General features: G+C 53.1%; 1 protein-coding gene, 1 non-coding gene and 5 pseudogenes across 2 annotated transcripts; all 7 read right to left on the bottom strand.

Moving 5' to 3' along the window:
- Window positions 1–3,900: 3,900 nt before the first annotated feature.
- Window positions 3,901–4,007, bottom strand: LOC146012703 (U2 spliceosomal RNA; annotated as a pseudogene).
- A 1,366-nt stretch (window positions 4,008–5,373) lies between these two features.
- On the bottom strand, window positions 5,374–5,557 carry LOC146012618 (U2 spliceosomal RNA). Its single transcript, XR_014445764.1, has one exon. It is a non-coding gene; the product is annotated as a U2 spliceosomal RNA (small nuclear RNA).
- A 3,801-nt stretch (window positions 5,558–9,358) lies between these two features.
- On the bottom strand, window positions 9,359–11,499 carry LOC146009703 (uncharacterized). Its single transcript, XM_083150161.1, has one exon. The coding sequence runs from the start codon at window positions 10,790–10,792 to the stop codon at window positions 9,359–9,361; it is 1,434 nt and encodes a 477-aa protein (XP_083006287.1). The 5' UTR covers window positions 10,793–11,499.
- On the bottom strand, window positions 11,377–11,483 carry LOC146012707 (U2 spliceosomal RNA; annotated as a pseudogene).
- A 412-nt stretch (window positions 11,500–11,911) lies between the features above and the next one.
- LOC146012657 (U2 spliceosomal RNA) lies at window positions 11,912–12,087 on the bottom strand (annotated as a pseudogene).
- A 1,116-nt stretch (window positions 12,088–13,203) lies between these two features.
- Window positions 13,204–13,340, bottom strand: LOC146012730 (U2 spliceosomal RNA; annotated as a pseudogene).
- Window positions 13,341–14,732: 1,392 nt separating this feature from the next.
- On the bottom strand, window positions 14,733–14,908 carry LOC146012654 (U2 spliceosomal RNA; annotated as a pseudogene).
- Window positions 14,909–19,409: the final 4,501 nt, after the last annotated feature.

The raw sequence follows: 19,409 nt of genomic DNA, 5'->3' as shown, positions 1-19,409 counted from the left end.
ACGGTCAAAGGCCTTTTCCTGATCAAGACTGATCAGGGCCGTGCGCACATTACGATCTTTCACGTAATGGACCGTGTCCCTGAGGAGGGCAAGGCTGTCTGCGATCCTGCGGCCTGGAATACCACAGGTCTGATCCGGATGAACAATCTGTCCGATGACAGCCTTCAGCCTGTTGGCCAGTACCTTGGCGAGGATCTTGTAGTCCACGTTCAGAAGAGAGATGGGCCTCCAATTTTTCAGCTCACATCTCTCCCCCTTCCGCTTATACAAGATCGTGATCATCCCTTCCCTCAGCGAAGGAGGCATTTTTCCCTCCACCACCATCTCCTCATACAGCTCGAGCAGGTCCGGGCCGATTAGATCCCACAGCGCTACATAGAGCTCAGCTGGGAGACCATCGTTACCTGGAGTCCTGCCTTGCCTAAAGGATTTGGTGGCAGAGAATACCTCCTCCAGCGTCAGGGGAGCGTCCAGCGCCGATCTGCCTGCAGGATCAATAGGGTTAGTGATACCTGACAGGAACTTGTCGGCCATGTCGTTGTCAGTCGTCTTAGGGGAGTAGAGGTCGCTGTAGTAGTCGCGGACGACCTTCATCACGCCCTCCTTCCCCTGTCTGGGAATGCCATTCTCATCTCGCAGCTCGGTCAGGGGCGTGTGGCCAGAGTGGAGTTTCCTGAAAAAGAAAGAAGAGCACTTCTCACCCTTCTCCAGATTCTCCACCTTGGAACGGAAGACGATACGTCTGGACTCCTCCTCAAAGTGCCTTTTCAGGCTCTTTTTGGTCTCATCCAGGTCGTCCTTCACGTCCCAGCCGCACCGCTGGAGGTCCACCAGGGACTGGAGCTCACGCTGCAGATTTCTGAGGTTCCTCTTACGGTCGCATGCCTGGATACGCCCTTTGACCTGAAAGAAACTGCGGATGTTAGATTTGGCATATTCCCACCAGTCAGACATACAGTCAAAATAACATTTGTCATTTTTCCATGTGATGTAGGCATCCTTAAGTTCAGCCAATACCTCCTCCTTTTCCAGCAGTGCGCAGTTCAACTTCCAGGAGCCTGGGCCAGGTGGAAAACCATGGCCCAGGATACCTTGGAAGAGAATGGCCCTGTGGTCAGAGAAGAAGCAGGGAACCATAGAATGCCTAACCTGCTGCACTGCCCGGGAGGTGAACACGAAGTCAATGCGGGAACGCACAGAGCCATCGGGGCGGCTCCACGTGAAATTCACGGAGCCTCCCCCCATGGAGCCCACAGCGTCCCGCAGTGACGCTTCGGCCACCATTTCCCGGAGCAGATTGGACGTGATGTCCAACTTCGCAGAGTTGCAGGTGCTTCGTCCATCCCCTTCGATCGGGCAGTTGAAGTCTCCAGCCATCACTACAGCCCTGGTGGTGGCGAGCTGGGTCCGCAGGGTCTGGAATAATTCCAGACGCTCATTCTTAAAGGGTGAAGCATACACGCAGATTAGCCTGATAGGCTCACCTGCCCAGGACCCATCTACGACGAGTAATCTCCCGCAGACAAACTCCTGGACAGAATCTAACGTGAAGAGGCTGCCCCTAATAAGAATTGCTACCCCTGCAGACCTGCACTCACCTCCACCGGACCAGTAGGATGGACCATGGGACCACTGCCGGGCCAGGTGCCTGTAGGACCTGGAGAAAGGGAGAGAGCATTCCTGCAACATATACACATCACATTTTTGAGTGTCAAGAAAGGTAAAAATAGATTGACGTCTGTTCTTATCCTTAATGCTCCTTACGTTAATGGTAAAAAGATTAAAAGCTACCATTTGTTAAGAGAAAAAAGGTTACTGTGGCGATACGTATACTTTACCACTCCCATCGGGAGGTGCTTCCTCTGGGTCGGCCACCGGATCTCCCTGCTGGGGTGTCTCGATGTTGTGGAGCAGTTGGTCGATGTTGTTGAGGCTGTCAAGCTCAGGCACCCCACTCTCCTCGAAGACCTCTGCATATGCCTCCATCTCCTCCTCGAGGGTGAGGGAGTCCTGGTCTGGCTCGACCGATTCGACTGCCGCTTTCTTGGAAGATTCTGGGTCAGCAGCTGGGCTGTCTAACTCCTTCCTCTTCCTTCTTGGCTGTACATTTCCTGCAGGGGCAAGTGGTGGAAACTCTTCCTCGGAGAGGAGAGGGACAGGGAGTGGGCGAGAGGGGGTGGTGGGAGGAAGGGTGGGTTGGATTGCAGGTCGGGAGGGTGAGGGAGGAGGGGTGGTGCGAGCAGCCGGGGTGGGGGTTGCTGTCACAGTGGGAGGGAGGGGAGGAGGGTTAGGGATGGTGGGGGGAGGGGAAGGTTTCTTACCGCCTTGCTTCTGCTGGATCTGCTTCCTCTGTGCAGGCTTGGGTGGTACCTTGGCAGGGGCTACCACACCCGATACTGCTGCGGCGTAGGATCTCACTCTGTCGGGACAGTCCCGGTAGACGTGCTCCACTTTGCCGCACAGGTGGCAGGTCATCTTCGTGGGGCAATCCTTTGTCTCATGACCAGCCATGTGACAATGTTTGCAGGCCAGGACCTTGCAGTCCTTCGCCATGTGATCCTTCCCGCTGCACTTCCTGCAGTTGCGCGGCTGGTCAGAGTAATGGAGAAGTCCTGCTGTTCCCCCCAGGGAGAAGCACTGTGGAAGGTGCTTTACTCCTTCTGGGCACGAGGTGTCCTTGTGCAGCCGGACAATCACTGCCCACTTCGTGGACCAGAATCCATCATCGGTCATGATCCTTGTGGGGTTCCTCACGACCGTGCAGAATCGGCCCAGAAATGTGGCAATGTCTCCGGCTGGCGTGTGAGGGCTGCGCATTGAAACCGTCACCCGCCTCTCCTCCCTTTGGATAGGGCAGTTGCCCACAAAGCGAGAGAGAGGGGATTCGGGTCTCGCCGCTTTCACTGCCTCCCAGTACCTCTTACAGATGGCAATGGAGGTGAAGGTGACGTAGAAGATCCCCTTCAGGTAATTCTGAATGCTGAGTGTTTCAGCCTTCGTGAATCCCTGGTCGAGAACCATCTTCTTGCCGAAGGTGTCGATCGACATGTCCGGTACCTGTCCATCCGACTCCTTAAACTTCAACACCACGGTCTGCCTCATCCAGGGCTCCAGGGCTGGGAGGCCTTTGGAATGGTCCTGGTCGGGCACCGTTGGTGGTGTCGTAGAAGGGGCAGTGGAGCAGGGGCCAGCCGAGACGGTCGGACCTTCGGCCGGTGACTTACCCTTCTTCCCGGGCTTCTTCCTCCCAGCGAGGAGGGCCGGAGTGGAGGCTGAGGCCGGCACCAGGGCTGGAGCAGCTGTGGCCATCCTTCCGGTTTCTCGGGGCAGCTGAAGTCGGGGCAAAGGGTCTCCTCCGGCGTCGAAAGGAGGAGATGAAGGGGTCGCTTCAGAGGGCAGAGCAACACAAGTCTAACCCTCCAAGGAGGCTAGAGAGCGATGCACGGCTTCAGAGGGCAGAGCAAAGCAAGTCTAACCCTCCACGGAGGCTGGGGAGCGTTGCAGAGCTTCGGAGGGCAGAGCAGAAAGTCTGACCCTCGGCGGCGGCTCCGGAGCGGTGGAGGCTTCGGAGGGCAGAGCAGGAAAGTCTGACCCTCCTAGGCAGCTCGGGAGTGCTGCAAGGCTTCGAGAGGGCAGAGCAAACAAGTCTGCCTCTCCCAGGTGGCTAGGGTGCGTTGATCTCCTCTTCTGGCGAAATCCTCTTCTCCTCGCAGTCGGGGGCGGAGCTTCTTCCTCGGCGTCGAGAGGGGGAGGGGTCGGCAGTCGCTTCGGAGGGCAGAGCAGAGCAAGTCTGACCCTCAGTCTTCTCCGGCTTCTCCCTCTTCAGCGATGTCTTCTCCTCCTCGCAGTCTCGACGTCTTCGCTCAATTCGCTCTTCTCGGCCTGGCAGCGGTAGCCCTGAGAAGGACCGTTGTCGGTCCAAGAAACAAGGAGCAGAGCTGCCTCTCAGAATAAACTGATAAGAACAGATACTACACTTGATCTTAGCCAAAAGGCCGAGAAGCGATAACCCGAATGGGCTCCCAGCAAACCGCGCGAACCTGAATTCGGCCAGCAATACTGGTGGAGAGGAGATCAGCACCACGGACACATCTAACACACACACATCACTTCTTTGTCGTTGCAGTCTGAAAGATACCTGGCTGTACGGCAGGTGTGATTAGGACTTGAAGTGCTGGACAGGGACCGGAGGACGAGTAGCCATCCAACTGATTTTGTGATTAGGTCGTCGGCGGGCGGGAAGGGAGCCTCAGCTGGGTAGGAGGCCAAATTTGCATGTGCTCCGCCCCGTCTGTTGACGTCGCGTCAACAGACACACACCCACTAGGCAGACGACCAACAGGCAAGCAGCAGCAGCCAGCTGTCTCCTCGCTCTTTGCTGCTGCATGCCTGTGTCCCTGACGAACTGCTGCTGACTAAATCAATCAGCTAGCTGCTGCAGAGGAGAAGGAGGAATCTTGCACAATCAGGTGCAATGACGGCTTTCCTGTTTTGAGCCCATTCAGCAGCAGTAGTAGACAGTCAGATGGACAGGCATTCATGTGGCAGGACCCTTTGTGTGACATCACAATCTGCCCTCTATGACATCACAAGCTGCTCACTCGGAATCCGGCGGAACCTGACAGCCAGACAGTCACTTGGAACAGACAGGCAGACAGGACAGTCATGTGTAGGTGAGCTGGGTGGGCCAATGTTTTCTTTTATTGGCAGTTACCACCCAAATGATGTTCCGAAGAAGGTAAGTGATACTTTTTCTAAATCCCCCCTCTCAATGATCATCAATTGTTTGGCTCGGAAAAAAAATGGAAGAGGAAAAAAAATTCCCATAACAAAAGAAATGAGGAAAAAAAATTCCCAAAACAAAAGAGAGAAAAGAGCGCGCAAAAAGAAAAGAAAAAAATATAAGAAATAAAGAAAGAAAGAAAGAGAGAGGAAAAAAAAAAAACCAAGCCATTTCAAATGGAGAGGGAGGGGGGGTCCAAAAATGCCATTGCTGTGATCCAGTTGATGTTTCCGTGGTAAGATCGTAGGTAAGTCACATAGTGTTTGCATATTTATTGGGGGGTCGCAGCGATTGATAAGTCCTTTAATTTAGGCAGGCTTCCGGTCTTTTGCCTAGGCCGCACATGCTGATATCAAGTGTAGTGTCACGTAAAAATATTTAACTGCCTCGATTCCAGAAAGTACAATTCAAGGAGTCAAGAAATAGTCACAAAATGATACACTGGAGGCAGGATTTCAAAGTATTTATGCACAAGGGTTAAACCTTGAAGCAGCAAATGCATGCATTTCTAAATACAAAGGTGCACAAACAATTGATACTCCAAATCAAGTGCCAGGAATGGAAATAGTCTATTTTTGGATAACAGATTAGGAAGGTGCACCGGTCCTGGAAGTACTGCAATACCAGGTCAATGCGTGGAGTGGACAGAGCAAGCTCTTCTTCCATCTCCCTGTTCTAAAAATCCATTTAATATATGGCCCCCAGATAGGGGGCGTATCAGATATTAAACTGATAAGAACAGATTTTTTTTTTTGATTGAAAAGGCAAATCTTTATTGTACATAAAGAAAGCAAAAAACAGACGGTAACATTCAGACATATATACTGTGTCGCAGCACAGCCAAAACACAGCACACATGCAAAACTGTATAGTACATTTCATGAAATACAGTATAAGAAATCAAATACCATAAGACATGCTATGCACTATGCATTCTAACCTTAAACAATCATTGACTATGGATAAGACTATGGGTGGAGGGGAGGGGGATGAGGGAGGGGGAGTCACGTTGCCCGAAGCTTTATTGACCAGACAGACACATATAAGGGGAGGGCAATAAATAGACAGGACATCAATAAAACAACAGACATCGTGAAATGGGGGAGTGGGGCCACGTCACAGTTCTTATCACTCAGTTCAATGGGGAAAGGGCCAGAAGAAGGGGGGGGTTAGTCCTCTTCTTCCTCAGGGCTATCCCGGATGGAGTAGTCTCTGAGCAGGCTGTGGATCAGCCTGCGGCAGTCCTGCACGGACATCCTCTCCCTCCTCATAATGAGGCGATTCCTGGCAAACCACACAGCGTCCTTAAAACAGTTTATAAGGCGCCAGGCTTCCTGGGTCGCCCCAACAGTGTGTGTGCCGGGGAACAGTCCGTAAAGCACCGAATGGTACGATAGGTGGCTCCTGGGCACACAGTCCTTAAACTCAGTCTCTAAGGCATCCAGCAGCAACTGTGCATAGGTGCAGTCCCAGAAGAGGTGCATAGATGTTTCCTCGCGAACGAGGCACCAGGGACAATGTCTGTACCTACACAAGTTTCGGGAGTGCATGAATGACCGGAGAGGCAAACCCCCCTGGATGGCCATCCATGACAAGTCTTTATGTCTATTAGTCAGTCTCTTGGATGCCACGTACTCCCAGACAAACTTAACAGTTGCCGCCGGGAGCCCTGTGATCGATTCCATAGTGTCTTTGGCTCTGATGAGCTTGTGGACAGTTTTTGGCTTCCACAAGTCGGGTTTCAATCCCTCCAGTTGGTGTTCCCTCACAAACTTGGACACGTCCAGGTAAAACCACGGAGTGGTCCAGTTGTAAGGGATGGAGCTGTCCCACTTGTCCCATTTAAGGGTCCTCCACAGTGGTAGGAGGAAGAAGCGGGACATGGAGTTCCCCGCAGAGCCGGCACAACTGTCAATCAAAGTTCTGCGGATGCACGTACATACAAAGAAGGCTCTCAGCATAGTTGGAATGTCTGGAATGCCTTTGCCACCTTTGAGGGGATCCTTGTACATAATGCTCCGCTTCACTCTGTCCATTTTGGAGCCCCAGATGAAGTGGAAAGTGGCCCGGGTAATGGCCTTGCAGACCGCAGTTGGCGGCGGCCAGGCCTGGGCTGTGTACTGCAGGACGGGAAGGATCTCGTTCCGCAGCACAAGGGCTTTCCCTTCGATGGAAAGGTCTCTGAGGCTCCACAGTCCAATTTTCTGTCTCACTGTAGCAAGTTTCTCATCCCAGCACTTCCGGGCGGCTCCATCATCACCGAACCAGACACCCAGAATTTTGATGAGGTCCGGTTTGACGGTAAATGGGAAAGGAGCCGAGGATGACAGGTGCCAGTTTCCGAAGAGCATGGCTTCTGACTTCCCGCAGTTGACTTTTGCCCCCGAAGCACGGCCGAAGTCCTCACAGGTCTGGACGAGTGCTGCCACCGAGCGTTGATCCGCGCAGAAGACAGTGACGTCGTCCATGTACAGCGAGCACTTGGCCACTGGGTGGTCTGGACCTGGTGCGGTGATCCCTCTAATCTCTGGATTCTGTCTGATGGATAGGGCCAGGAGCTCTATAACACAAACAAAAAGAAGAGGTGAAAGAGGGCAGCCTTGTCTGACCCCAGAGAGGACAGGAAAGGGGTCAGTCTTCCAGCCGTTCACCAACACCGTGCTGTGGATATCAAGGTACATAAGGTTAACATACGAACAAAACAATTCACCAAGACCAAATTTTCGCAGCACCTTACCCATCAGCTCATGAGAGACACGGTCAAAGGCCTTTTCCTGATCAAGACTGATCAGGGCCGTGCGCACATTACGGTCTTTCACGTAATGGACCGTGTCCCTGAGGAGGGCAAGGCTGTCTGCGATCCTGCGGCCAGGTATACCACAGGTCTGATCCGGATGAACAATCTGTCCGATGACAGCCTTCAGCCTATTGGCCAGTACCTTGGCGAGGATCTTGTAGTCCACGTTCAGAAGAGAGATGGGCCTCCAATTTTTCAGCTCACATCTCTCCCCCTTCCGTTTATACAAGATCGTGATCATCCCTTCCCTCAGCGAAGGAGGCATTTTTCCCTCCACCACCATCTCCTCATACAGCTCGAGCAGGTCCGGGCCGATTAGATCCCACAGCGCTACATAGAGCTCAGCTGGGAGACCATCGTTACCTGGAGTCCTGCCTTGCCTAAAGGATTTGGTGGCAGAGAATACCTCCTCCAGCGTCAGGGGAGCGTCCAGCGCCGATCTGCCTGCAGGATCAATAGGGTTAGTGATACCTGACAGGAACTTGTCGGCCATGTCGTTGTCAGTCGTCTTAGGGGAGTAGAGGTCGCTGTAGTAGTCGCGGACGACCTTCATCACGCCCTCCTTCCCCTGTCTGGGAATGCCATTCTCATCTCGCAGTTCGGTCAGGGGCGTGTGGCCAGAGTGGAGTTTCCTGAAAAAGAAAGAAGAACACGTCTCACCCTTCTCCAGATTCTCCACCTTGGAACGGAAGACGATACGTCTGGACTCCTCCTCAAAGTGCCTTTTCAGGCTCTTTTTGGTCTCATCCAGGTCGTCCTTCACGTCCCAGCCGCACCGCTGGAGGTCCACCAGGGACTGGAGCTCACGCTGCAGATTTCTGAGGTTCCTCTTACGGTCGCATGCCTGGATACGCCCCTTGACCTGAAAGAAACTGCGGATGTTAGCTTTGGCATATTCCCACCAGTCAGACATACAGTCAAAATAACATTTGTCATTTTTCCATGTGATGTAGGCATCCTTAAGTTCAGCCAATACCTCCTCCCTTTCCAGCAGTGCACAGTTCAACTTCCAGGAGCCTGGGCCAGATGGAAAACCATGGCCCAGGATTCCTTGGAAGAGAATGGCCCTGTGGTCAGAGAAGAAGCAGGGAACCATAGAATGCCTAACCTGCTGCACTGCCCGGGAGGTGAACACAAAGTCAATGCGGGAACGCACAGAGCCATCGGGGCGGCTCCACGTGAAATTCACGGAGCCGGCCCCCATGGAGCCCACAGCGTCCCGCAGTGACGCTTCGGCCACCATTTCCCGGAGCAGATTGGACGTGATGTCCAACTTCGCAGAGTTGCAGGTGCTTCGTCCATCCCCTTCGATCGGGCAGTTGAAGTCTCCAGCCATCACTACAGCCCTGGTGGTGGCGAGCTGGGTCCGCAGGGTCTGGAATAGTTCCAAACGCTCATTCTTGATAGGTGAAGCGTACACGCTGATAAGCCTGATAGGCTCCCCTGCCCAGGAGCCGTCTACGACAAGTAACCTGCCGCAGACAAGCTCCTGAACAGAATCCAGCGTGAAGAGGCTCCCCCTGATCAGAATGGCTACCCCTGCAGACTTACACTCACCTCCACCGGACCAGTAGGACGGGCCATGGGACCACTGCCGGGCCAGGTGCTTGTAGGACCTGGAGAAAGGGAGAGAGCATTCCTGCAACATGTATACATCACATTTCTGAAAGTCAAGGAAAGTAAAAACAGACTGTCTCCTAGCCTTATCCTTAATGCTCCTCACATTAATGGTAAGAATATTAAAAGCTACCATCTGTTAAGAGAAAGGGCAGGTTAGGTTACGATACATTTACGTTACCACTCCCATCGGGGGGCGCAGCTTCCGGCTCTGCAGCTGGATCACCTTCATGGGCTGGTTCCGTAATGCCAAGCAGCTGGTCGATGTCGCTGTCGCAGACAAGTTCAGTTGGCCCGAACTCATCGTAACATTCCACCAAGGCCGCCATCTCCTCCTCGAGGGAGGGGGCGGGCTGGGGTGGTTCCACCGACTCAACTGCTGCCTTTTTGGAAGTTTCCGGGTCGGCAGCTGGGCTCTCCAACACCTTCCTCTTCCGTCTCAGCGGGGTCGGACCTGCAGAGGTAAGGGGTGGGAACTCCTCCTCGGAGAGGAGAGGGACAGAGGGGGTGGAGGGTAGAGGGGTGGGTTGGGCAGGAGGTCGGGAGGGTGAGGGAGGGGTGTGAGCAGCAGTGGAGGGGGGTGCTGTCACAGAGGGGGGGGGTAGGGGAGGAGGGGTGGGAATGACAGGGGCAGAGGAGGGTTTCTTACCACCTTGTCTCTGCGGCTTCGGCTTCGGCTGTTTCTGTACCGGCTGGGGAGGTACCACGGGGGTAGCTCCCTTCACTGCTGCAGCGTAGGACCTCGCTCTGTCAGGGCATGCCTTGTAGAGGTGATCTCCTTTGCCGCACAGGTTGCAGACGAGCTTCGTGGGGCAGTCCTTTGTCTCGTGGCCGGCCACGTGACAGAACTTGCATGCCGAGACCTTGCACTCTCTTCCCACGTGGTCTTTCCCACTGCACTTTCGACAGGTGCGTGGTTGATCCGCGTAGTAGATGAGTCCAGCGGTTCCCCCCAGGGAGAAGCACTGTTTGAGGTGCTTGACTCCGTCTGGGCACGAAGTGTCCTTGTGGAGCCTGACCACCACCGACCACTTTCCGTCCCAGAGCCCGTTGCTCAGCAGGACCCTTGTGGGGTCCCTGATGACCGTGCAGGATCTGCTCAGGAACGTGACGATGTCTTTGGCAGGCACATGTGGACTTCGCATTGAAACCATCAACCGCCTCTCCTCTCTTTGAATAGGGCAGTTGCCCACAAAGCGAGAGAGAGGGGAATCAGGCTTCGCCGCTTTCACCGCCTCCCAATACCTCTTGCAGATGGCAATGGTGGCGAAGGTGACATAAAAGATCCCCTTGATGAAGGTCTGGGTGCTGAGGACTTCGGGGGCCGAGAATCCTTGGTCCAGGACCATCATCTTGCCGAATTGCACCAGCGAAAGGTCCGGCACCCGTCCGTCCACCTCCTTCAGCTTCATCACCACGGTTTGCCTCATCCAGGGTTCCAGGGCTGGGGTAGCCTTGGAGCCATCCCTGGCGGGCACCGCTGGTGGTGTCCCTGAAGGGGGGCAGGAGCTGGGGCCGGCCGCATTTGCTGGAGTTTCGGCCGGGGACTTGCCCTTCTTCCCGGCGAGGGGGGCTGGAGCGGAGGCTGTGGCCATCCTTCCGGCTTCTCGGGGCAAAAGGGTCTTTTCCGGGACCCCGGCAGGAGGGGAAGGAGGAGATCTCTTCAGAGGGCAGAGCAACACAAGTCTAACCCTCCAAGGTGGCTAGAGAGCGATGCACGGCTTCAGAGGGCAGAGCAAAGCAAGTCTAACCCTCCACGGAGGCTGGGGAGCGTTGCAGAGCTTCGGAGGGCAGAGCAGAAAGTCTGACCCTCGGCGGCGGCTCCGGAGCGGTGGAAGGCTTCAGAGGGCAGAGCAGAAAAGTCTGACCCTCCTAGGCAGCTCGGGAGTGCTGCAAGGCTTCGAGAGGGCAGAGCAAACAAGTCTGCCTCTCCCAGGTGGCTAGGGTGCGTTGATCTCCCTCCTTAGGCGAAATCCTCTTCTCCTCGCAGTCGGGGGCGGAGCTTCTTCCTCGGCGTCGAGAGGCGGAGGGGTCGGCAGTCGCTTCGGAGGGCAGAGCAGACAAGTCTGACCCTCAGTCTTCTTCGCCGGCTTCTCCCTCTTCAGCGATGTCTTCTCCTCCTCGCAGTCTCGACGTCTTCGCTCAATTCGCTCTTCTCGGCCTGGCAGCGGTAGCCCTGAGAAGGACCGTTGTCGGTCCAAGAAACAAGGAGCAGAGCTGCCTCTCAGAATAAACTGATAAGAACAGATACTACACTTGATCTTAGCCAAAAGGCCGAGAAGCGAAACCAAGCCATTTCAAATGGAGAGGGAGGGGGGTCCAAAAATGCCATTGCTGTGATCCAGTTGATGTTTCCGTGGTAAGATCGTAGGTAAGTCACATAGTGTTTGCATATTTATTGGGAGGTCGCAGCGATTGATAAGTCCTTTAATTTAGGCAGGCTTCCGGTCTTTTGCCTAGGCCGCACATGCTGATATCAAGTGTAGTGTCACGTAAAAATATTTAACTGCCTCGATTCCAGAAAGTACAATTCAAGGAGTCAAGAAATAGTCACAAAATGATACACTGGAGGCAGGATTTCAAAGTATTTATGCACAAGGGTTAAACCTTGAAGCAGCAAATGCATGCATTTCTAAATACAAAGGTGCACAAACAATTGATACTCCAAATCAAGTGCCAGGAATGGAAATAGTCTATTTTTGGATAACAGATTAGGAAGGTGCACCGGTCCTGGAAGTACTGCAATACCAGGTCAATGCGTGGAGTGGACAGAGCAAGCTCTTCTTCCATCTCCCTGTTCTAAAAATCCATTTAATATATGGCCCCCAGATAGGGGGCGTATCAGATATTAAACTGATAAGAACAGATGAGTTTGAAGAAACTCAGGGAGCCCGAGGTGTGCTCCCACCACCACCAGTGACGTGACTAAACGCGTGCACAGGGGGCAGCCGTACGAACGTGTGGCCCTCTCCCAAAGGAGAAAGGCCCCATGGTTCCCCTAACCCCCCTCAACCATAAGGCCAAGGAAGGGAAAAAAGGGATCGGTGGGTCCTCTTCGCCGAAGCTTAGAGAGACCCGCTTTTCCTCCACCCCCGGAAGGGTTTCGGACGGTGGGTCCTCCGCAGCCCGTGCTTTGGAGAGACCCGACTTAGGCTTCCCTCCGCCTTGCGGCTCGGGGTTGCCCTCGAGGGAACCGGGACTCTCCCCAGAAGGTGAAGAGTCCCAGTCACGTTTGGGGAACGGAAGGCCCGTTAGGGACAGCCGCACTACCCAAATGAAAAAACGTGACAAACTAACAAAAAACGTGGAGTGCAAAACGTGCAAATCATAAAAAGAAAAGAATAAGGCCCTAGCCAGAAGGCCGGGGGGGGGTGTGAAAAATTGTCCTACCCCATCCAAAAGGACAGGGTAAGGACGTGAAGCGCTAACCTAAAGGGAAGTGCGCAGTGCAAGTGCCATTCGTGCAAGGTGACTTGGGATCACCCGTGCATGTCCGGCACCCCCGAGTTTCCCCGGGGGCACAGTGCAGCCTCGGACTCCAGGCAGCCGACCCTTCAGCGTCCGACCAAGCTTTTCTCCGTCTCACCAGCAGGCATTTTCCAGCCCCTGGCATGGGAATGGGTACTCCACTGGGCCTTTCGAAAGACTCCCTTAGGGGCTGCACCCCCTCCGGAAGAGCAATCTACTCAGTCCCAGTGTTTCTCCGCTCCCAGGGTTAAGGTACTAAGCTGGGCCTTTCGCGGTCTCCCCATCAGAGGCTACGAACCTCTGGAACAGGAGCCATCTACTCAGTCCCAACCTTTCTCCGCTCCCTGGGATTGGATACTAGACTGAGCCTTTCGCTGACTCATCCTTCGGGGGCTACAAACCCCGTCAAGAGAGTCAAACTACTAGGCCCAGTGTTTCTCCCCCCCTCTTACCAGTGGATTTACGGAAACAACACCTCCTACCAAAGGCAGAGGTGAAGATACTCAGTGAGACTTTTCACTACTCCCGGGAAAAAACAGAGGGGTCCCACACCCTCCGCCCATCAGAGCAGCTACTCAGTCTCACCTTTCTCTATTCTCTGCCAGAGGCCAGTCCATACCCAACTGATAAGAACAGATACTACACTTGATCTTAGCCAAAAGGCCGAGAAGCGATAACCCGAATGGGCTCCCAGCAAACCGCGCGAACCTGAATTCGGCCAGCAATACTGGTGGAGAGGAGATCAGCACCACGGACACATCTAACACACACACATCACTTCTTTGTCGTTGCAGTCTGAAAGATACCTGGCTGTACGGCAGGTGTGATTAGGACTTGAAGTGCTGGACAGGGACCGGAGGACGAGTAGCCATCCAACTGATTTTGTGATTAGGTCGTCGGCGGGCGGGAAGGGAGCCTCAGCTGGGTAGGAGGCCAAATTTGCATGTGCTCCGCCCCGTCTGTTGACGTCGCGTCAACAGACACACACCCACTAGGCAGACGACCAACAGGCAAGCAGCAGCAGCCAGCTGTCTCCTCGCTCTTTGCTGCTGCATGCCTGTGTCCCTGACGAACTGCTGCTGACTAAATCAATCAGCTAGCTGCTGCAGAGGAGAAGGAGGAATCTTGCACAATCAGGTGCAATGACGGCTTTCCTGTTTTGAGCCCATTCAGCAGCAGTAGTAGACAGTCAGATGGACAGGCATTCATGTGGCAGGACCCTTTGTGTGACATCACAATCTGCCCTCTATGACATCACAAGCTGCTCACTCGGAATCCGGCGGAACCTGACAGCCAGACAGTCACTTGGAACAGACAGGCAGACAGGACAGTCATGTGTAGGTGAGCTGGGTGGGCCAATGTTTTCTTTTATTGGCAGTTACCACCCAAATGATGGTCCGAAGAAGGTAAGTGATACTTTTTCTAAATCCCCCCTCTCAATGATCATCAATTGTTTGGCTCGGAAAAAAAATGGAAGAGGAAAAAAAATTCCCATAACAAAAGAAATGAGGAAAAAAAATTCCCAAAACAAAAGAAATGAGGAAAAAAAATTCCCAAAACAAAAGAGAGAAAAGAGCGCGCAAAAAGAAAAGAAAAAAATATAAGAAATAAAGAAAGAAAGAGAGAGGAAAAAAAAAAAACCAAGCCATTTCAAATGGAGAGGGAGGGGGGTCCAAAAATGCCATTGCTGTGATCCAGTTGATGTTTCCGTGGTAAGATCGTAGGTAAGTCACATAGTGTTTGCATATTTATTGGGAGGTCGCAGCGATTGATAAGTCCTTTAATTTAGGCAGGCTTCCGGTCTTTTGCCTAGGCCGCACATGCTGATATCAAGTGTAGTGTCACGTAAAAATATTTAACTGCCTCGATTCCAGAAAGTACAATTCAAGGAGTCAAGAAATAGTCACAAAATGATACACTGGAGGCAGGATTTCAAAGTATTTATGCACAAGGGTTAAACCTTGAAGCAGCAAATGCATGCATTTCTAAATACAAAGGTGCACAAACAATTGATACTCCAAATCAAGTGCCAGGAATGGAAATAGTCTATTTTTGGATAACAGATTAGGAAGGTGCACCGGTCCTGGAAGTACTGCAATACCAGGTCAATGCGTGGAGTGGACAGAGCAAGCTCTTCTTCCATCTCCCTGTTCTAAAAATCCATTTAATATATGGCCCCCAGATAGGGGGCGTATCAGATATTAAACTGATAAGAACAGATGAGTTTGAAGAAACTCAGGGAGCCCGAGGTGTGCTCCCACCACCACCAGTGACGTGACTAAACGCGTGCACAGGGGGCAGCCGTACGAACGTGTGGCCCTCTCCCAAAGGAGAAAGGCCCCATGGTTCCCCTAACCCCCCTCAACCATAAGGCCAAGGAAGGGAAAAAAGGGATCGGTGGGTCCTCTTCGCCGAAGCTTAGAGAGACCCGCTTTTCCTCCACCCCCGGAAGGGTTTCGGACGGTGGGTCCTCCGCAGCCCGTGCTTTGGAGAGACCCGACTTAGGCTTCCCTCCGCCTTGCGGCTCGGGGTTGCCCTCGAGGGAACCGGGACTCTCCCCAGAAGGTGAAGAGTCCCAGTCACGTTTGGGGAACGGAAGGCCCGTTAGGGACAGCCGCACTACCCAAATGAAAAAACGTGACAGACTAACGAAAAACGTGGAGTGCAAAACGTGCAAATCATAAAAAGAAAAGAATAAGGCCCTAGCCAGAAGGCCGGGGGGGTGTGAAAAATTGTCCTACCCCATCCAAAAGGACAGGGTAAGGACGTGAAGCGCTAACCTAAAGGGAAGTGCGCAGTGCAAGTGCCATTCGTGCAAGGTGACTTGGGATCACCCGTGCATGTCCGGCACCCCCGAGTTTCCCAGGGGGCACAGTGCAGCCTCGGACTCCAGGCAGCCGACCCTTCAGCGTCCGACCAAGCTTTTCTCCGTCTCACCAGCAGGCATTTTCCAGCCCCTGGCATGGGAATGGGTACTCCACTGGGCCTTTCGAAAGACTCCCTTAGGGGCTGCACCCCCTCCGGAAGAGCAATCTACTCAGTCCCAGTGTTTCTCCGCTCCCAGGGTTAAGGTACTAAGCTGGGCCTTTCGCGGTCTCCCCATCAGAGGCTACGAACCTCTGGAACAGGAGCCATCTACTCAGTCCCAACCTTTCTCCGCTCCCTGGGATTGGATACTAGACTGAGCCTTTCGCTGACTCATCCTTCGGGGGCTACAAACCCCGTCAAGAGAGTCAAACTACTAGGCCCAGTGTTTCTCCCCCCCCTCTTACCAGTGGATTTACGGAAACAACACCTCCTACCAAAGGCAGAGGTGAAGATACTCAGTGAGACTTTTCACTACTCCCGGGAAAAAACAGAGGGGTCCCACACCCTCCGCCCATCAGAGCAGCTACTCAGTCTCACCTTTCTCTATTCTCTGCCAGAGGCCAGTCCATACCCAACTGATAAGAACAGATTTTTTGATTGAAAAAGCAGGTCTTTATTGTACATAAAGAATGCAAAAAACAGACGATAACAAATATCACACATATACCGTGTCGCAGCACAGCCAAAACACAGTACACATGCAGACAGTATAGTACATATTATAAAATACAGTACAAGATAAACTCACACTATAGACTATACTATGCACTATGCATTCTAACGGTAACATTTACACAACAGTATACAAGACTATGGGTGTGGAGGGTAGGGGGTGGGGGAGGAGGAATCACATGCCCGAAGCTTTATTGACCAGACAGACATATATAAGGGGAGGGCAATAAATAGAAATACATCAACAAAACAACAGACATTGTGAAGTGAGGGGGAAGGGGCCACGGTCCCAGAGTCTTATAAAACAGTCCAAGCAAGGGGAAAGGACCAGAAGCAAAGGGGTTTAGTCCTCTTCTTCCTCAGGGCTATCCTGAATGGAATAGTCTCTGAGCAGGCTGTGAACCAGCCTGCGGCAGTCCTGAACGGACATTCTCTCCCTCCTCAATATGAGTCGATTTCTGGCAAACCACAAAGCGTCCTTAACACAGTTTATAAGGCGCCAGGCTTCCTGGGTCGCCCCATACGTGTGGGTGCCCGGGAATAGTCCATACAATACCGAAAGGTATGAAAGACAGTTCCTGGGCACGGAGTCCTTGAATTCAGTCTCTAGGGCATCCAACAACAACTGTGCGTAGGTGCAGTCCCAGAAGATGTGCATGGAGGTTTCTTCATGCACAAAGCACCAGGGACAATGTCTATACCTACACAAGTTTCGGGAGTGCATGAATGACCGGTGAGGTAAGCCCCCCTGAATGGCCATCCATGACAAGTCTTTGTGTCTATTTGTGAGCCTTTTGGAGGCCACATACTCCCAGACAAACTTGGCAGTTGCTGAAGGGAGCCCTGAAATCGGTTCCATGACGTCTTTGGCTCTGATGAGCTTGTGGACAGTTTTAGGTTTCCACAAGTCGGGTTTCAATCCCTCCAGTTGGTGCTCCCTCACAAACTTGGACACATCCAGGTAGAACCATGGAGTAGTCCAGTTGTAAGGGATGGAGCTGTCCCACTTGTCCCATTTAAGGGTCCTCCACATCGGTAGGAGGAAGAAGCGGGACATGGAGTTCCCCGCAGAGCCGGCACAATTGTCTATCAAAGTTCTGCGGATAGAGTTACATGCAAAGAAGGCTCTCAGCATAGTTGGAATGTCTGGAATGCCTTTGCCACCTTTGAGGGGATCTTTGTACATAACAATCCGCTTGACTCTGTCCATTTTGGAGCCCCAGATGAAGTGGAAAACAGCCCGTGTGATGGCCTTGCAGATCGCCGCCAGAGGTGGCCAGGCCTGGGCGGTGTACTGAAGAACAGGAAGAATCTCATTCCGCAGCACAAGTGTTTTCCCTTCGATGGTAAGGTCTCTGAGACTCCACAATCCCAGTTTCTGACGCATTGTCGCAAGTCTTTCATCCCAGCACTTCAGGGCCGCTCCATCTCCTCCGAACCAGACACCAAGGATCTTGATGAGGTCTGGCTTTACCGTGAAGGGAAATGGGGCGGAGGATGACAGGTGCCACTTTCCGAAGAGCATAGCCTCTGACTTCCCAAGGTTAACCTTTGCTCCTGAAGCACGGCCGAAGTCCTCGCAGGTCTGGACGAGAGCTGTCACCGATCTCTGGTCTGCGCAGAACACAGTGACGTCGTCCATGTACAGCGAACACTTGGCCTCTGGGTGGTCTGGACCCGGTGCGGTGATCCCTCTGATCTCTTGATTTTGCCTGATGGATACAGCGAAGAGCTCTATAACACAAACAAAAAGAAGAGGTGAAAGAGGGCAGCCTTGTCTGACCCCAGACATAACTGAAAAGGGGTCAGTCTTCCAGCCGTTCACCAACACCGAGCTGTAAATGTCAAGGTACATCAGGTTAACATACGAACAGAACAGCTCACCAAGACCAAATTTACGCAGTACCTTGCCCATCAGCTCATGGGAGACACGGTCAAAGGCCTTTTCCTGATCAAGACTGATCAGGGCTGTGCACACATTACGGTCTTTCACGTAATGGACCGTGTCTCTGAGGAGGGCAAGGCTGTCTGCGATTCTGCGGCCGGGGATGGCGCAGGTTTGGTCTGGATGAACAATCTGCCCAATGACAGCCTTCAGCCGGTTGGCCAGTACCTTGGCGAGGATTTTGTAGTCCACGTTCAGAAGAGAGATGGGACGCCAATTTTTCAGGTCACATCTCTCCCCCTTACGCTTATACAAGATCGTGATCATTCCTTCCCTCAGCGAAGAAGGCATTTTGCCCTCCACCACCATCTCCTCGTACAGCTCGAGCAGGTCCGGGCCAATGAGATCCCACAGCGCAACATAAAGCTCTGCTGGGAGACCATCACTGCCCGGAGTCCTGCCCTGCCTAAAGGATTTAGCGGCAGAGAGCACCTCCTCCAACGCCAAGGGAGCATCCATGGCTGATTTACCTGCAGGATCAATAGTGTTAGTGATACCTGACAGGAACTTATCCGCCTCATCTGTGTCTGTAGTCTTAGGGGAGTAGAGGTCGCTGTAGTAGTCGCGAACGACCTTCATCACGCCCTCCTTCCCCTGTCTGGGGATGCCATTCTCATCACGCAGTTCTGTCAGGGGCGTATGGCCAGAGTGGAGTTTCCTGAAAAAGAAGGAAGAACACGTCTCACCCTTCTCCAGATTCTCCACCTTGGAACGGAAGATGATGCGTCTGGACTCCTCCTCAAAGTGCCTTTTCAGGCTCTTTTTGGTCTCGTCCAGGTCGTCCTTCACGTCCCAGCCGCACCGCTGGAGGTCCACCAGGGACTGGAGCTCACGCTGCAGTTTTCTGAGGTTCCTCTTACGGTCGCATGCCTGGATACGTCCTTTAGCCTGAAAGAAACTGCGGATGTTAGATTTGGCATATTCCCACCAATCAGACATACAGTCAAAATAACATTTGTCATTCTTCCATGTGATGTAGGCATCCTTAAGCTCAGCCAGTACTTCCTCCCTTTCCAGTAAGGCACAGTTCAACTTCCAGGAGCCTGGGCCAGATGGAAAACCATGGCCCAGAACCCCTTGGAAGAGAATGGCCCTGTGGTCAGAGAAGAAGCAGGGAACCATAGAATGCCTAACCTGCTGCACTGCCCGGGATGTGAACACAAAGTCAATGCGGGAGCGCACAGAGCCATCGGGGCGGCTCCACGTGAAATTCACGGAGCCAGCCCCCATGGAGCCCACAGCGTCCCGCAGTGATGCTT

The sequence above is a fragment of the Crinia signifera genome, chromosome 6 (genome assembly GCF_055691185.1).
Source record: "Crinia signifera chromosome 6, ASM5569118v1, whole genome shotgun sequence".
NCBI lineage: Eukaryota > Metazoa > Chordata > Amphibia > Anura > Myobatrachidae > Crinia > Crinia signifera.
This window is presented reverse-complemented; position numbering and strand designations above follow the sequence as displayed.

Bases quoted from the DNA above. Each gene is read 5' to 3' on its own strand.
- LOC146009703 (XM_083150161.1), bottom strand. From the start codon at position 10,792: ATGGCCACAGCCTCCGCTCCAGCCCCCCTCGCCGGGAAGAAGGGCAAG.